At 45.2% G+C, this 16,787-nt stretch overlaps 1 protein-coding gene across 1 annotated transcript in view; it reads right to left on the bottom strand.

Annotated features, from left to right (window-relative positions):
- Positions 1-480: 480 nt before the first annotated feature.
- SLC1A4 (solute carrier family 1 member 4) overlaps positions 481-16,787 on the bottom strand; it is a 24,609-nt gene continuing 8,302 nt past the window's right edge. Inside the window, exons 2-8 of the mRNA XM_081833605.1 lie at positions 14,817-14,859; positions 12,697-12,759; positions 11,172-11,338; positions 7,296-7,529; positions 5,918-6,112; positions 5,478-5,612; positions 481-3,382 (exon numbers count right to left, since the gene is read on the bottom strand). Coding sequence (XP_081689731.1) covers positions 3,148-3,382; positions 5,478-5,612; positions 5,918-6,112; positions 7,296-7,529; positions 11,172-11,338; positions 12,697-12,759; positions 14,817-14,859 — 1,072 coding nt within the window. The 3' untranslated portion in view covers positions 481-3,147. The remainder of the gene's footprint in view (positions 3,383-5,477; positions 5,613-5,917; positions 6,113-7,295; positions 7,530-11,171; positions 11,339-12,696; positions 12,760-14,816; positions 14,860-16,787) is intronic.

Raw genomic sequence — 16,787 nt, 5'->3', positions numbered from 1 at the left:
GGAATGCGGTGTCACTGAAAATGAGATTATATGAAAGAATGGGCTGGGTGTGGTGTGGATGATGGTGGAGGCCTGGGCAAGTGCCCCACGCAGGGACTTTCTCAGTAATTCTATGGACTAGGGCATTCTTCCAGCATCACTCTTGGTTTACAGATGCTCAGTTAAGGCCTGTTGACCTAGTTCTAACAAGACTTAATTTTATGAAGGTATGTAGCAAAACCACCACTTTTTCATGAGCCCTGCTAGTGTTGACTAGTAGGCATCCAGAAGCAGCTGGACACTCACCTTCCGTGAGCCCCATCAGTGACTGCCCTGCAGCAGCTTGGCCCACCCGAGCGGGCCTACCCCGCTTCAGGGGGTCAGGCTGGCTAAAAGCGGCGAGAACAAAATCCATTCAGTCACCCCCAGGTGATCCCCTAGAAGGGCTCCATCGATAACTGCTACTTCACAACACAGGAATGGAATAAAGGAACGTGCAGATCCTAGTAGAAATATTGTATTCATTTTGAGGACTGCTATGTTTTAAGGCAAATGTCACGCACACAAAAAAGAGATGAACAGTATTTGAACAGTATTTATGACAACACGTTATTAGAGCGGGGAAGACAGCTTCAGACAGTGAGAAAGTGGGATATTCCCCAGCCGGGTCCCTCCTGGTCTGATTGCTCCTACAGACTGAAAACCAGGGAGGCACAGGGCACCTTCTTCCTCCCAGGGCAAGGGGAGCCATCGTGGCGGATTCCTTACAGAAGCACCTGCCCCAGGCCCCGGCACTCTGCCTACCGCCTTGCCGGCTTCAGGACAGAGGAGGCACGCTCACTGGATGGGCAGCTCTAATTTTTACGTTTTGTGGAATTTACTTTTAGACACAGGAAAATCAATTTGCAGAAGCCACAACACTGTGGTTAGTTCACCTCTATCCAAATTCAAACTTGCTTGGATTGGAGCTAAAACAATGTGGATACACACATGCATACACGCATTTGTGTGCATATAGAACCATATCTATATATGTGTGTGTGGAAGAAGGAAGGATAAGATCTACCAAAGGCGAAGGCGGAAAAGTAGTGAATGTTCATTTGCAATTTGGGATCAAACAATGTGATTGTTTCCCCTTTCAAAATAGAAGGGGATCAGCGAGGAGCCAGAGGGTCAAGGTTTCCAGGCAGCTCTCAGCTCAGTTCCTGGTCCCTCTTGGCCTCACAGGGGATGGGAGCGGCTTGGCTGGTTTAAAGAGGGGCCTTCCCACTGGCCGGGCCAGCTCTGTGCCCATGGCTCTTCCCCACTCCTTCCACTCAGGCACACACCCCCAATTTTAAAACGGAGGAGCTTGACTGCCTCTGTCCCCGCCTGCCCATTCTCAACAGCACGGACACACATCTCCAGGGCGTGTTCCCCTTCTGCAGGGTATGGGGGACAGCCATGCCACAGCAACAGGGAAAACAAGAAAACACACGAGGCCAAACATCAGGAGCTGTTAATGGCCCATTGTGGGGTGGCTGAGCCGGTGCCTGGGGTCTGGGAGTCACAGGGAAGCCAAGGACCCGGAATGTGCTGCAAGATGGGGTGGTCATTCAGGAACACCTGAACAACATCAGGAAGAGGTCGCACTTGATGCTAGCAAATACCTACAAAGAGAACAAGTGGCATGACAGAGTTGCTAACGCACACAGAGAACCAAGTTCTGCTCAGAGAAGCTGTCTTTACCGGGAGCATGAGGCCTCCGTGAAGAAAGGTATCATTTGGGTAAAACATAAGAATAGCAAAGGGGTGTTAGCACTTGATATCCGAAGTGAAAGGGGTGTTTTCATGGATTCACTCAGTTTGCCTCACCAAATCCCTCTGAGGTAGGTAAGAGGCAGGTGACAACAGCCCATTTTACAAATGGGGTAAAGTGAGGCCCAGGACTCGCTGCAGGTCACACCATGGAGACAGTAACAGCCACAGTGAAAGAGCATTCTTGTGCCTTTTGGTCTCCCTGTCCTGGCAACACCGGTCTTCTTGAAAAAGCCCCCTCACCTAGATTCAGACCAAGTCAGCAGGTATCTGCAGGAACGGGGACATTTGGCTTACAGTTTTAAACTCTTGATCTACTGGCAGGAAAAGAAACCGAGCCCACAGCAATGAGCCAAAGCCAGGGGACCTGGGGACTTGGGAATGGGGGCAGCCCACCCCACCCCAATTAGTGAGTGGCTTTATGTGTTTTCATTTTTGTTTTTGTTTTGCACGGTGCAGCATTTTAGGGGGCTAGCTGAATTCTAAGAATGGATTGGTAAACCAGCAGGTCCTGAATGTGATGATCATGGAGGAAGAGGCCCCTCTCGGGCCTGTTGCCAGATCAGATCAGAGTGGATGGGGATAAAGCTACAGTGTTGTCAGAGGCCAGGTCCTGGAGGCAGAAAACTTCCGTGGGGCTGGGACGAGACTGAGGACGACTGTGTGTACCTGTGTGTGTGTGTGTGTCTGTCCTGACAGGGTGCTTCCCTTACCCTTGCTGGCTACACCCCTCCCCCCTTTCTCTGACCTCAGCATTTAAACTGTTTATTTCATGCCATTGACCAGAGACCCCCACAGTGCTAAGGCCATCTGGAGTATTTCTAACTGGACCACGTGCAGCGCCTCCAAGCCTACCAGCAACCGGTGAATCAGAACCAGCCACACCTCGAAGTTCGAAATCTCAACACCTCGAGTCGCAGCTCAGTGAATTCCAGCCAAGGGTAAGAATTTGGGAATTTTTCCAATTACTCTGGCTCACGAGGCAGCGTGACAGAGGACTGTAAGCCCCCTACGTCTGCCCAGAAAGCCCCCGCGCGCAGTGAAGGGCACATGTGCGTTGTTCCAAGCGCTAACCCACCCGGTCCCTGGGAGCCCACACCGCCCCCAGCCTGCAGCTCCAGGACGGGCTTCCGAAGCACACGCAGTTGCACCTGGACATGGATCAAGCCATATGGCAGAGCGTCCTGGTCTCCGGGAACCAGTTCCTGCTGGGAAGCCCAATGCCTGCACGGAGACGCAATCCTCGAACCGGTGACTGGGCCAAAGCATCGCTTAGGGCTAAGAGTCGGTGAGCACGGTGCCCACGCCGGCTAGCCGCCCTCCCACGGCGGGGCGCTACTGCCCGGGGGGGCCAGCCCGGAGCCAGCCCCCTCACAGAACCGACTCCTTGGATTCCAGTTCGGGGGCGCTGACTGCGGGGCCAGCGGGGTTCTGGTGCGTCACCAGGGGCGACGTCTCCTCCTCCGATTTGCAGTTGGGGACGGCCTCCACCTTCACTTCGCTCAGCTCCTGCTCCCCTTTCTTCATGGTCTTCTGATTGAGGTGGTGGAGAATGCCCGCACCCAGCGCGTCCCCTTCCACGTTCACCACCGTGGTGGTGCGGTCCCTGCGGGGGGAGAAAAGGCAGGCGTTGCCGCGGGTGCCGCTGGGCCGGGCCGCCACAGCAGCCTGCGCGCGCCCTCCTCGTGCTCCCCGGGGCCAGGCCTCACTGTGCTCTAAACGGAGCTTCTTTCGGGATTTCTTATTCTCAGGAAAGCAATAGACCCTGGCTGTGGAAAACCTGGAAAGAAGAGAAGTATAAAGAAGAAAACAAAAGTCACCCCCCCACACTTCACAACTCCCGGCGAATCTAGTAACATCTTTCTATGTATGTATTTTATGTGGAGTAGACACCATCGTATGAGAGTCCCGCGTAGCTGGGACGCAGAGTGTAGACAGGGTTTCGGACCCAGCTTCTCTCCTGCTCAGCAGTACACTGTGGGAACGCCCCTTCTTTTTCTCGCCCCAACACCGTGTCTCTGCTCAATGTTCAACTTCACACGTATTCCATGGCAGTTGGCAAACACCGTCTCATAGCACTGTCCTTTCCAGGAGCTTGTCTTCCCACAGATTAGTCCAATCACCACCCCATCTCTCCTGGGGCTCAGAGCAAGTACAGTGCCCGTTTTGGGGCAAGGAGTGAACTCGCCTGCATGCACCGGAGAAGCTGAGGGCTGTGCAAGCAGAGGCCGCGGGGTGGTGGACAGCTCATGTGACTTCAGATCTCTCCTGGGCAGTCTGCCTGGTGCCCTGTTCCTGACTAACTGCCTCTTAAGGGCCTGCCTTCCTCATGCAGAGGCAGCTGGCTGAGGAAGCAGACGGGGCCTCTGACACTCCGCTCTGGTCCTGTCCAACTCACCAGCTCAGGGACTGAGTTCCCTCTGATGAGCTGTGTGGACAATGTGGGTCTCTGCTGCACATTTCACCCTCCTTGTTCTGAGGAACTGTAAGGATTCTGAGAATTCCTTTCAAATTTCCAGGGCTTACACAAGAAGTTGGAAGCCACCATTCCCAACCACAATGGGCAGAGCCACGAGCCCAGTGCCAGACTCCAGCGTTTAGGTGATGCCGTGCCTGGCTCTGGCTAGCCTGGCCGGCAGTGTCTTTCTTCACTAATGTTTACTGAATGCTTTACCACAAGGCTGGAACTCTTCTATGAACTGTGGATATGCTAACTTAGTTCATCTCCAACACAGCTCTGGTGTAGCTTCTATTATTATTCCCATTTGACAGGTGAGCGGATCAAAGCACAGAACAGCTCCTATCACGCAACTAGTAAAGCTGGGATTTGAACCCACGTACCTGGGCTCCAGGGCTTCACTTTCTTATCCATATGCTCTACTGTCCAACATTAGTACCTCAGGTGACCTTCCCTATATAACAAGTACTGTTTACACCTAAAGAAGGTATCACACAACTCAAGGAATCCACACTCAGAATCAACACTCACTGTCCTATGCCCTTATAGGAGCCCTGGTGATGGTGGCCTGAATCACACCTCCTACCTAACTCCTCTTCCCCAATCCACTCACATCAGCTGGGTTCATCTTCACTTCCCTCGCCGAAATCACTCCTTGCATGTTCCAGGCCAAGGACAATCATCCCCAAAGGCTCACTGCTCCAATGGCTATGACCCCTATGCAGCCAACAACCTCCATTAGATCCTCGTCCTGCCTGTGCCTACCCTGGGGGCCCAGCCTGGGTCTTGGACCCCCGTTTTCCTGGATGCTCAAACCAAGTTCTCAGTAATGACATTTCATGGTTATTCATGGCCTTTGACTCTTACCCTGTTTAATTTTTCCTAGCTCTAAATTTTGTCTTGCTTGGGACACCTGGGTGGCTCAGTCGGTTAAGCGTCTGCCTTTGGCTCAGGTCATGATCCCAGGGTTCCTGGGATCGAGTCCTGCATCCGGCTCCTTGCTCAGTGGGGAGCCTGCTTCTCCCTCTGCCCGCCACTCCCCCTGCTTGTGCTCATGCTCTCTGACAAATAAATAAATAAAATCTCAAAAAAAAAAATTCTGTCTTGCCAGCTCAATTGTAGGCTCCTTCACAAGGCATGTTTGAAGTTTCTCCGCATACCCCAGACCCAGCAGGGTGCCAAGCTCCTACGGAAGTCGACACAGACTTGCTTTTATTCAGTGCCCTTAGGACTTGCTACTTACACAATCCAGTCCACAGCCAGGATCAGAGAAAGGTCATGAGTGGGCAGCCCGATGGCCTCCAGGATAATGGCGATGGTGAGGACCCCTCCAGCTGGCACGCCGGCCGCGCCGACACTGGATGCTGTGGCTGTCACTCTAGGGGACGGCACAGAAGACTAGCCATTGACACAGAGCACGGTGTGAGCACAGAGAAATGCAATATGGCACCTGTGGCTTAGAAACCGAAAACTACACAACCCTAGGTGCTGCTGGCTGAGCCCTTCAGAGATGATTCACTCTCTTCAAGTAATGAACTCACGCTGTCATCTCCAAATGGGACCCCCCCCACCCAAGTCATGGTGAGATTGGTATTCATGGGGTGTTTCAAAGGAAATCACACACATAACGAAAAACCTCTGAAGTTTTGACCCAGACCTGAAGATGAAGAATAATGAACTTACAGAATCGTGAAAATCTGTCCTGCTTTGAGCTCGATGTTGTTGAGCTGGGCAATGAACACCGCGGCCACACACTGGAAGATGGCTGCCCCATCCATGTTCACAGTGGCCCCGATGGGGAGGATGAACCTGCTGACCCTCTTGTCCACACCGTTGTTCTCCTCAATGCACTTCATCATGGAGGGAAGGGTTGCTGAGCTGGAAAGGGAGAAATGGCCAACCATGACAAGAGTCCTTCCCAGCCTGGCTAAGAGACTACGCAGCTCAGACCCAGGAACAGAGCAATTTGCACCATCCCACTATCTGGTTTTCTTCCCTTGAAGGAAGAGAAAAATTGGAATTGTTTCAAAGCTTCTGTCACAATGTGAGGTAATGTCAATCCCCAAAGTATTCAATATCTGACTCCCTAGATTTACCTGTTATGTTATTTACCTGGATACACCTGTTCCAAATATTTCAAGAAACGCCACATTACCTCATGGTGCAAAATGGTCTCAAGACAGCAAAGAACTATTTATTCTACATGCGCATCTCCTCTCTTGAATTGTTCCCCCCAGAAGTCAAAGGCAAACTATGACGTTTTTTTCCTTTTAGGCCAAGAAGTAGCAAGGGCTGTGAGAGCCTGAAGAGGACTATGTTCCTGGATAACTGGAAGAACAAGCCCTGCTCTCTCCAGCTAGCCCCGCGGGTGGCTGCCACAGCTGAGAAGCAGATTTGTTTCTAAGCCAGAGAAACTTTCCTCCCTAATTCTTTTTACCATCACCACCTTATCATAGAAATAGCCATTCAGGATGGGAGGAAACATGCAGCAGAGAGGCAAAAACCAAATGTATGAATCCAATGTGCAGCCATCCTTTGAAAGTTTTCTTTAACATACTTGGAAAGCCCAATTTTTTGGAAGCATTTCCAATAATGACAAGGTGCATCTTTTGTATTAATTAGATAATCCCACAATACTGTGGACTCCCAGAGAGCTAAGCACCCATTCCTCACCGTGATGCCTTGGTCTTATTTTCTAATCCATATATCCAGAGGGAGAATTGGGCAGGCATCATTCTAGAAACTTCCCTGCAATGCATTTTGAGGTAAGTGGTTGCCTTCTTTTACTAATTAGGGTGAAGATCCACAACTGAGTTAAATAATGATCTGACCTCTACGGAGCATGAAGGAGAAGAGAATGAGACAATCCCTCATTCTGGCAATCCCAGAGACCCACTTCCATAAAAGTGTGGGCTGGTAATTCAAAAAACCAGACAAGACCAATTTATAGTTTTCAATAAATCAAAATATGCCAAACGCTGGTTGTGCAGCTACGACTGGACTCAGCTGGTCCCACAGGACTATGACTCAGAGCAGCCGAGGGCGCCTGAAACCGACTCACCTAGAGCAGGTGGCAAACGCTGTTGCAAATGGCGTGACGAGGCCCAGGAGGAAGCTGAATGGGTTTTTTCGTGTGAAAACAAAATAAATAAGTGGCAGAACAATTCCTCCATGAATAAAATGGCCCAATATAGATGTGAAGATATATTTTCCAAGGCTGGTCACCAGCACGATGATGTCCTTCATTTCCAAAATCTTGCTTCCAACCAGGAACATGATGCCCACGGGTACATACCTAGAGCGTGAGCATAGGTACCTGTCAGTAAGAGTGATGTGATGATGGGACCGGGAGACGCAGGCCCTTCTTGAATACACAACACAAGGACTTTCAACTAAGTGGTCTTCATTTCTCCCTAGGATGATGCTAAGGGCACCTGGCTGGTTCAGTCAGTACAGCATGCAACTCCTGATCTCAGGGTGGTGAGTTCGAGCCCCAAATTGGGCGTGGAGCCTACTTAAAAAAAAAAAAAAGAAAGAAGCTCTCTCTAGAATGATCCTGAGGCATTGAAAACGATGGGCCCATTTTATAGGCTGTGAAACTGAGTAGAATAAACATGATAAATCACCATGGGTAATAGAGTCAGGACCAGAATCCAGATTTCTTTCTCCTTGGATATATTATGTTCTTAACAGAAGGATGCTACCAACCACATGGGCTCCAAAATGAAAAGTCGAGGAACTCCTCAAGATCAAAGCCTCTGGGACTGAGAACTTGACTTTCAGCCTTGGTCAGGCTTGTTCTGAGAACTTAGAAACACAAAAGACTAACACCTATTTTGCAGAATTGCTGTGATACAGAATTGAGCCAAAGCTGGGACTTTTGTTAAGTTTTAAATTCTCTGTGGTTTGGAAAACATGATTCCGTGGGAAAAAGTCATTAACAATGACCCTCAGGGAACACTCCTCGAATGTGGAGATTTTTTTAATGGCGAGACGGGAAGAAGAAAGGGAAGGAAGGAACTATGGGAGCCACAAAACCCCAAAGTCAGCTGTTTTAAATTAAAATAAATTTAGGAAGAATTTTATAACCATTGACTTTATTTGTAAGTTTCAATTACATAGATAATAATATCACATAGTTCAAATTTGAAAGGGTTCAAAAGGGCGAATAAAGTCTCCCTTCCACATCTGCCTCCCAAGTACTGAGTTTGTTTCCACCTTTACCTTATTCTTTTTAAATATTAGCCTCAAAACTGAAATACTATAGATTATCTTGCCATTGTTCTGCTGATGGACCTCCAGACTATTCCCAGGTTTTCATCATTATAAACAATGCTGCAAGCAGCCTCTTTGTGCCTACCTGCCTGTGTTCTCTAGGTAGAGACACCAAGAAGTAAAACTGCTGAATTATGGGGTGTGCATATTTTAAATTTTAGTAGATATCAACAAATTGTTCTCTAAAGTAGCTGTTCCAATTCATATTCCCACCAGCCGTCCAGGAGAATCATCTTTTCCCTGAACCACTGGTTCTGACCCAGGGATGATTCTCCCCCTGTGGGACATTTGGCAATGTCTGGAGATATTTTTGGTTGTCATAGCTTTGGGGAGGGGTGTCACTGGCATCTAGTGGGTAGAGTCCAGGGATGCTGCTAAACACCCCAACGTTTGCTCAAAACTATCCTCACTCTTATCAATGCCTAATAAAACCAAACTTTTCATTTTCCTAATCCTAGTAAGTTGGGCATCCCTTAAAATGTTTATTGATCATTCAGGTTTCCTCTTCTATGAATTGCCTGCTCACATACTTTGTCTACTTTCTAATAGTATATTCAGTCTTTTTTCTTTTTCAACAACCAGAACTCTTTGCATTAGTGCTTCTCAAATGATCTTTGGTGTATTTCTATCCAGTTGGTCATGGACCATATTCTTATAAAAGACAACAGAAATAAAATATTAGAAAAGTGATCATGTGCTTGGATGTTGCAGCAATATGAAATTGCTACAAAAGTTTCTAAACACTTATCCTCAATTTCCCTATAAATCTCACTGCAGCCAGATAAACAGTTTGTGAACTTGTACCAGTCCTCTGGAAACTAGGTACCTGAGATGTGTGTGTGTGTGTTCATATATACATTATATGTAAATATATATAAATTTTTTTCAGTGTCTTCTTTTGTTCAAGGTATCTTTTGCATGCAAACATTTTATATTTTGATGTAGTCAGATTTGGCAGCTTTTTATGGCTTGTACTTTTTGCATTCCATTTAGGCAGAGTTTCCATACCCCTATGTTTTCTTCTAATACTTTTAGGGGACCCCCCTCCTCCTTTCTTCCTTCCTCCTTGGATGGTTTAATGCATGGGTTAGCACCCTGAATTTTATTGGAACAACCACATTCATTCATTTATAAATAGTCTACAGTTGCTTTCATCCTATAATGGCAGAGTTGGTAGTTGTGACAGAGACCATATGGTCTGCCAAGTTTGCCGAGCCTGTATTTAATCAACTGAGGCATTATTTCTGTGAATAGTGCAGGATAGGCAGGTGCTTTGACATTACAGTAGGTAATTAGCAAAGGCAAGATAGCAGAAAGAGCTGCTACTGGAGATCCCTCTCAAACCTAGTTGAGATCCTTTAACCAGGTAAGGCATTTTAAACCCTAATTCTGTGTGAGATGCACTTGCTGGGCAACAGATCTCCCACTGCAGTCAAACACACAGCAGGATCTGCCTTACTGAACACCCACTTATATAACTAGTACATCGAATTGAAGGAATGACTATAAATTGGTTTTCAGATTGAAAACAAATGTCTTAACATCGCAACATCACTTTCTTGCATAATTTCCTTTAATCCAAACATTGGGAGGATTTTAGACCTAAAAAAATAAGGGAAAGAGAAAGAACCTGACACGTGATGCAAACACTTTTTCCTTTCTGAAAATATTTTTCTCCCCAGAACAACAGCAGTCACATGAACAGTCATGTTTGCAATGATGGAGTCAGACTCTGGAATTTTTGATTGAGGAAGATAAACACCACTAGTGGGGGCTCTGGACTTGGCCTCCCCTTCAATTCCAAACTTCACTACCAAATTCCAGTCTTCTCTCCTAAGATCTGCCACCCCCATGCCATCTGATAGAGAGAAGTTGTGGGATAGTTAAGGGTTGACGATAAGGAAAATGCTTCATGTATGAAAGGATAAACTACATTTCTGGACAATGTACCAGTAGAAGCTAAAACCCACAGAAGTTTGGTTCAAGTAAAACAGCAAGATGAAGCTTATGAGGGATAGGCACTGGAATTGGTATGATTTCTGAGAAGTCACTTTGAGACCTCTGGTCAAATTTTTACTTGTTAGCCAGAAATCAATCCAATGTTTTTTATTAAACAACTGTGCTTTTATTGATGTTACATAAAGAAACATTTATGTGAAAAGAGACCAGTCCAAGTTTATATATGCATGGGGTGAAAATGAATTTGTCTTCCATGCTGTGAAATATTATAGGAAGGGGCCCCTTTGAAGCTTGAAGTCTACTGTTTTAAGATAAATAAGCTTTATTTTATGCTGCAGGTAGCACAGTTATGGAGTTCATTGCCCCACAAGATGATATGGGCATCCCACATGCTATGGATAATGGGGGAAACTCATAAATAAATCACCAGTGATAGAACCATAAGGCGTCCCTGTGGGTGTTGAAGAAGGGACTGGTAACTATGGCACATGCCTGATTCTCTGAGGTCCTAGACAAGAGGAGAAACTGTCTCCACCTCCACAACCCCCTGTATCACTGTATCAAGTTTGGCCCATGGTGCATCAACCATAGGCGAAGCACTTAGCCGGGCAGCCCCACAGGGGTGACCTAGGACAGCAGACTTGGGTTCTTTTCTGGATGGCAAAAGAAATGAGAGGGAGAGTAGCAGGGGGGCCAAACTTACCACATAATCCACGACACCAGCACCATTGTTGCCTCATTGAAGGCATTAAAGAAACGGATGAGCTCTTCTCCTTCAGAGCCGAGTTTCTTTAGGGCCACTCCTAACACTAGGGCAAAGAGGACCAATCCTAAAATGTTCATCCCTTCGATCTCGGTGCCAATGGGAATCTGTGGGATCAGAGGGGACAGAGGGTCTAAGTTTACAACAGATGAATGAGAATTCAAGTAGCGGTTGGACAATCACTTCAAAGGGTTGCTTTTATTTTATTTTATCAAGTAGCATTTTCAACTCAGGACTTGAACTCATGACCCTGAGATCAAGACCTGAGCTGAGATCAAGAGTTGGATGCTTCACTGACTGAGCCACCCAGACGCCCCCAAAAGGTTGCTTTTAAAAGAAGAGCTGGTTAATATAACATTGTATGTCAACTACACTGCAGTAATAAATACAAAAAAATAAATTAAAAAAAATAAAAGAAGAGCTGGTTGGTGAAAAGTTCCTTCAGATCGAGAGTCAATGATTTTAACTGTGCCTCCCAAAGGTCAACAAATCTTGTTGCTAGACTGTTACTGTGGCCTCCTAGCTGACAAATTTCACAAAAGATTTTCAGGATATTCTTTCCTGAGTCACTGACTTAAAATAAAATATATGGATATACTATATTCCTTATTTTTTTTCCATAATGCTCAATCTCACTACTACAAGCATACATTGGACAAACGTATTATTCCATCAAAATACATGAAATTCTGAACGGGAAACATGTATCAGCATGGTAAAAAGAGAAAGAACATTTTTACCACAGATCTGAGTTCTAGTCCCAGCTCTGATATTAAATAACTTCTCTGACCTTCAGGTCCTTCATCTGCAAGAGGAAGTGATTTGGACTAACTAGTAGCTTTCGACTTTTTTTTTTTTTTTTTAAGTCCAACTTTTCCTCAAAGAAAGGCTGGTAGAGCTCAGAGCCCCTCAGCCCTGAGAAGCTGTATGTGTGGGGATGGGGAAAGGGCGAAGTACTTCCTTCTTCGCATGACAGCTCTGTAGCAGCACTGAATAATCCTTGATTATCTTGGTCCCTCTCCTTGTCCTTCCAGCTCTATCATGAAGGCTGGGACCTTACCCAGTGTCCAGCCGATAATGGCTACTCAAAAATATGTGTGAGTGAATGATGGCTATAGTGAGTTAAGCCCCTGAGACAAGTTCTATGTGTAGAGATAGGTTAAATCACCTATTAGTTATATTTCAGGATAGCAGAAGGGGTGTTATAAAAGATTTTTTGAAGAAAGGGACATCAGTTCCAATTTGAAGAAATGGATCTGCTAAAGATTGCAATGCTGCAGAGGCTGGCCTTGGGCCATGTTGGTAAATAACCCAAGGAGCAAGCCTAATTATGTTCTTCAAATAGTTCCTTCAAACCCCAGTTTTCAGCCCTGCTGAGAGGATGCATCTTGTATGCTCCCTCAGTTAAAAAGCATTATTTGCTTTATAAGTTACTAGCCACAAGTGATCTTATAAAGAGCTTTACCTTCTCATGGGTTACATTTCCAGAGCTCGTGTTGTGGGTCACCTCTCTATAATCAGTTGCATACTGGGAACAAGAGAAAGAAGAAGATGCTGTCAGTTCACAGGTGAAGGCCGACCAGAGAATCTGAGAGGACTGCTGGACCTCTTGCTACTCTTCTTATTCACTCTGAGCGTTCTGGGAATTCCTCACTTGGTTGGCCTAACGAGGGCCTCTGAGAACCGTACAAAAGTTACTTAAGACCAAGGCAGCATACATCCCAAGAGGCCTCTGAGTTTTTTAGGGACCCACACCATTAGGGGCAATGATTTGGAGGAAAAGTTCTGCACAATTTCATGCTGATAGTTTGATATTTCAAACACCTGACACTTTGAACTTTGGTATTAATTTCATAATGTCGAAGTTCACTTTTAAATGTGTCATTTTATTTTCATTCATATGTTTATGTTCCACTTTGTTCCAGAATTTATTTGAGCTTGACTGCTTTTCAGCATCTACTCCTTTTTTCTTTTTTTTAAAGATTTTATTTATTTATTTGAGAGAGAGAGAGTGAGAGCATGAACCAGGTGTGGGGGAGGGGGTAGGGGCAGAGGGAAAGGGAGAAGAAGACTCCCCGCTAAGCAGGGAGCCCAATGAGCAGTGATCCCAGGACCCCAAGATCAGGACCTGAGCCAAAAGCAGACACTTAACCTACTGAACCACCCAGGCGCCCCTCAGCATCTACTTCTAATCGGCTTGACCTCCGCTCTCCAAAGCAAAGGATGTGAGGCAAGATGGCATTTTTTGGCTAAGTCTTGTGGGAGACTCACTTATCAGAAGTGAAATGACTCTCCAAACTTGGGTCCTACAATTGACTTCACATACTTTTGCACAATGCATGCAGGTGTCTCCCTATGGCAGAATGCATGACTGAATGGAGTTTCTTATAAAATGCCTTTCCTGACCCCTTCTAAGGATACCTGGCTCTGAACTGTCAAGAGGAACCCATTATAGGGTACTGCTTTGTGCCTGCCTTTGATGCGGCCTGGTCTCTCTCACCTTTGATTTATAAAGCTTTCAGACAAGCAGAGGTGTTCAGCTATCCTGTGATTACAGGTGACAGGAGAAAAAAACCCACCCCATGCCTTCTGTGATAGGCACGAGCAGGGGGGAGGGGCAGAGGGAGAGGGAGAAGCGGGCTCCCTGCTGGGCTCGATCCCAGAACCCCGAGATCATGACCTGAGCCGAAGGAAGCCACTTAACCAACTGAGCCACCCAGGCGCCCCGCAGATTTTGTTTTTTTGGAAAGATAGAGAGGGAGAGGCTGTAAATAGAAACAGAAAAGTCTTTGCTTGGAAAAGGCAATGAGATTAGTCCATCTAATCTAGACCTTTATACTCCTTCTCCTCACATAGCATGGCTACAGGGACGTTACTTGCAGTCTTGCGAAAATTAGGAAAAACTAGAAACAATCTGAATGTCTATCAATAAGGAAGTGACAGAATAAAATTATGATATGCTCACACAGTGGAATAGGGCCATTAACATTATGCAAAAGGGTATTTACCGACATGAAGAAATGTTTATAATACGCCGCCTTAAAAAAAGAGGTTAAAAACAGTATGTGTAGCATGTATACATCCTAACAAAACGTGTAGTACAATTGTTTTTATTTTTAAAACACGTGTGGCACATGCAGAGAAAAACATATCTGAAGGATGTATACCAAAATGTTAATGGGTATCTCTAGGTAGTGATTATGAGTGATTTGTAATTTCTTCCATATTTTTGCACTTTTTAAAAATTTTTTTACATGAGCATATATTACCTTCATAATCAGAAAAAAAAGTATATTTTTAAAAAATTCTAAAATATTTAAGGGATCCCCAAAATGTTATTTAAGAGTCTTTCTCAGGTGATATGAAAGGATGGTGGAACCAGTGGGATATTTTAGAAAACCTTTTTGTTTTTTGTCATTTCGTTTGTTTTAACTCCAGGGTCCCCTCTACAAAAATTTAGGCCAGGGTTACCAAGTTTTGTTAACAATACTACCCCTCTCTGACCCACCTTACCTAACTCCATGGCATCATTTATACACCACCCCCATAGAAGTTTCTTAATTTTTGCAAAGCATCAAGCCTTACCGTACGGAAAGCGGCAACCACAAGATTTGAGGGAAACAGGTTTCTGTTGGAAAAGAAAGCACTTTGTCAGTGTTCTTAAAATTCAGCAAAGTGTCCACTTTCAGATGCCCATTCCTGACAGCCTAACACACAGTGTTCCCTCTCTGTCCAGCAGTTACTGTGGTCCCTGCTTGATCCAAGCATCCAGCTAGGGCTCGGCTGCCGGGTCACAGTAGATACTCGGTGCGCACCGGTTTTTATCCTTACCTCCATCATGGTACTCCAGAAAAACTGCATCACTTCCCCTAGAAATTAAAGCCTGTCACAGCGGTTTTCAACAGTAGTGGTATTGCCCACTGGTGAAATCCAAGGGAGTGTTTTCATTGTCAAAATAACTGGGGGGCATTCCTACCATTGGGGAGTGTGTATAGGGGGGAGTGCCAGGTCCCAGCCATTCATTCTACTGAGTGTGGCCCTCACACTTTCCAAATGTCCCATATGACATACCTGTAGATGAAAGCCTTATTTATAATTACCTCAGCCTAAACTCATTCCAAAACAAGGTTGTTTTTTTGTTTTTTTTTTGCACAATTTGAACATACACTGAATTTTCTAGGAATGCAATTACTGTGCAAAACGTGGAATAAGTTTTATTTTGGTTTGTTCAGAATGTTTCTAAAGATTGTTCATCTTTCAGGAAAATCACATCACCAATGGCAAATTGTAGGATCTGGGTCCTTAATTGCACACACCAGTATCAAGTACCAGCCCGCATTTACAGCTGTCTCATTAATGGTGAATGTAAATTCAGAAGCAAACACCTAATTAGGATCTTTACATATTGAAACACATCATTTTTTATTATGAATTACTCTCCTTTTATCTTTCTGTTGAGTCATATTGATGCTTTGAAATTGAAATGAACTGAAATTCTATTTATGGATTTCATTTCAGGATGAAGGATTTTATAAAGTATTTGTTGTAAAAGGAGGGCAATAGGACTGGTCAAGTTAAGCTAGATTTTGAAACCAAAATCTATTCATGTGAACAGTTTTTATTGAGGGCCTCCTTTGGGTCAGGCTCTATGCAGGATGCTGGTCTTGATATATAACAAAATCCCAGTGATGGTCCATTTGTAAAAGACTGAATCATCCTTTACAATTATGCCAAACTTATCCATTAACACTTACTTCTGTGGCTGAGTTGTTTACCTAGCACTAGAATCTCTAGGCAGCCATTTGCAGTGCTTTTTGTTTCAGAGGTAGGTAGGTCTGACTGCAACCCAGCTTGGCAAGCAATCTAAGACAGACTCCTGGTAGTTACACCTTGTACGATACCTTCCCCTTGAGTGGTGGGGCCTATGACTTGCTTCTAGCCAACAGAATTCAGCAAAGGTGATCGATGTCATTTTCATGATTAGGTTACATAAAATTGGGGTTTCCTTCTCGCTATTAGACTTTCTTTATTGCAACTCATTCTTTATTAAAACTCATTGAACTGTACACCTAAAATAGGTGCATTTTATTGTGTTTAAATCATATCTCAAAACTGCGTAAAAGGCTAAAAAATAGGATATAGTACTAACTGCAAAGAATTTACAACAAAAAAATACATACGTTCAAAGGGATGACTGAATTTTCTATAGCTCAGCTCTCAGATATTAATCCCTGGGAAGGCACCACCTGGGGGCAGTGAGACATAGCTCATGCATCCACAAAATCATTCTCCTTTTCCTTGTTCCTCCTGCCCATACATACAATGGCAAGGAGCTGAGGCTGTGGAGTAAAGTAAAAACACTTCTCTGCACCATTCACAGATTGTGCCTCTGGTGTTGTATCTAAAAAGTCATTGCCATAATCAAGTCAAAAAATGGGCAGAAGACATGAACAGACACTTCTCCAAAGACATACAAATGGCTAACAGACACATGAAAAAATGTCCATCATCATTAGCCATCAGGGAAATTCAAATCAAAACCACACTGAGATACCA

The sequence above is a fragment of the Leptonychotes weddellii genome, chromosome 10 (assembly GCF_054177405.1).
Source record: "Leptonychotes weddellii isolate Sample4059 chromosome 10, ASM5417740v2, whole genome shotgun sequence".
Classification (NCBI taxonomy): domain Eukaryota; kingdom Metazoa; phylum Chordata; class Mammalia; order Carnivora; family Phocidae; genus Leptonychotes; species Leptonychotes weddellii.
The sequence above is the reverse complement of the archived record's forward strand: the minus strand, read 5'-3'. Positions and strand labels throughout refer to the sequence as shown.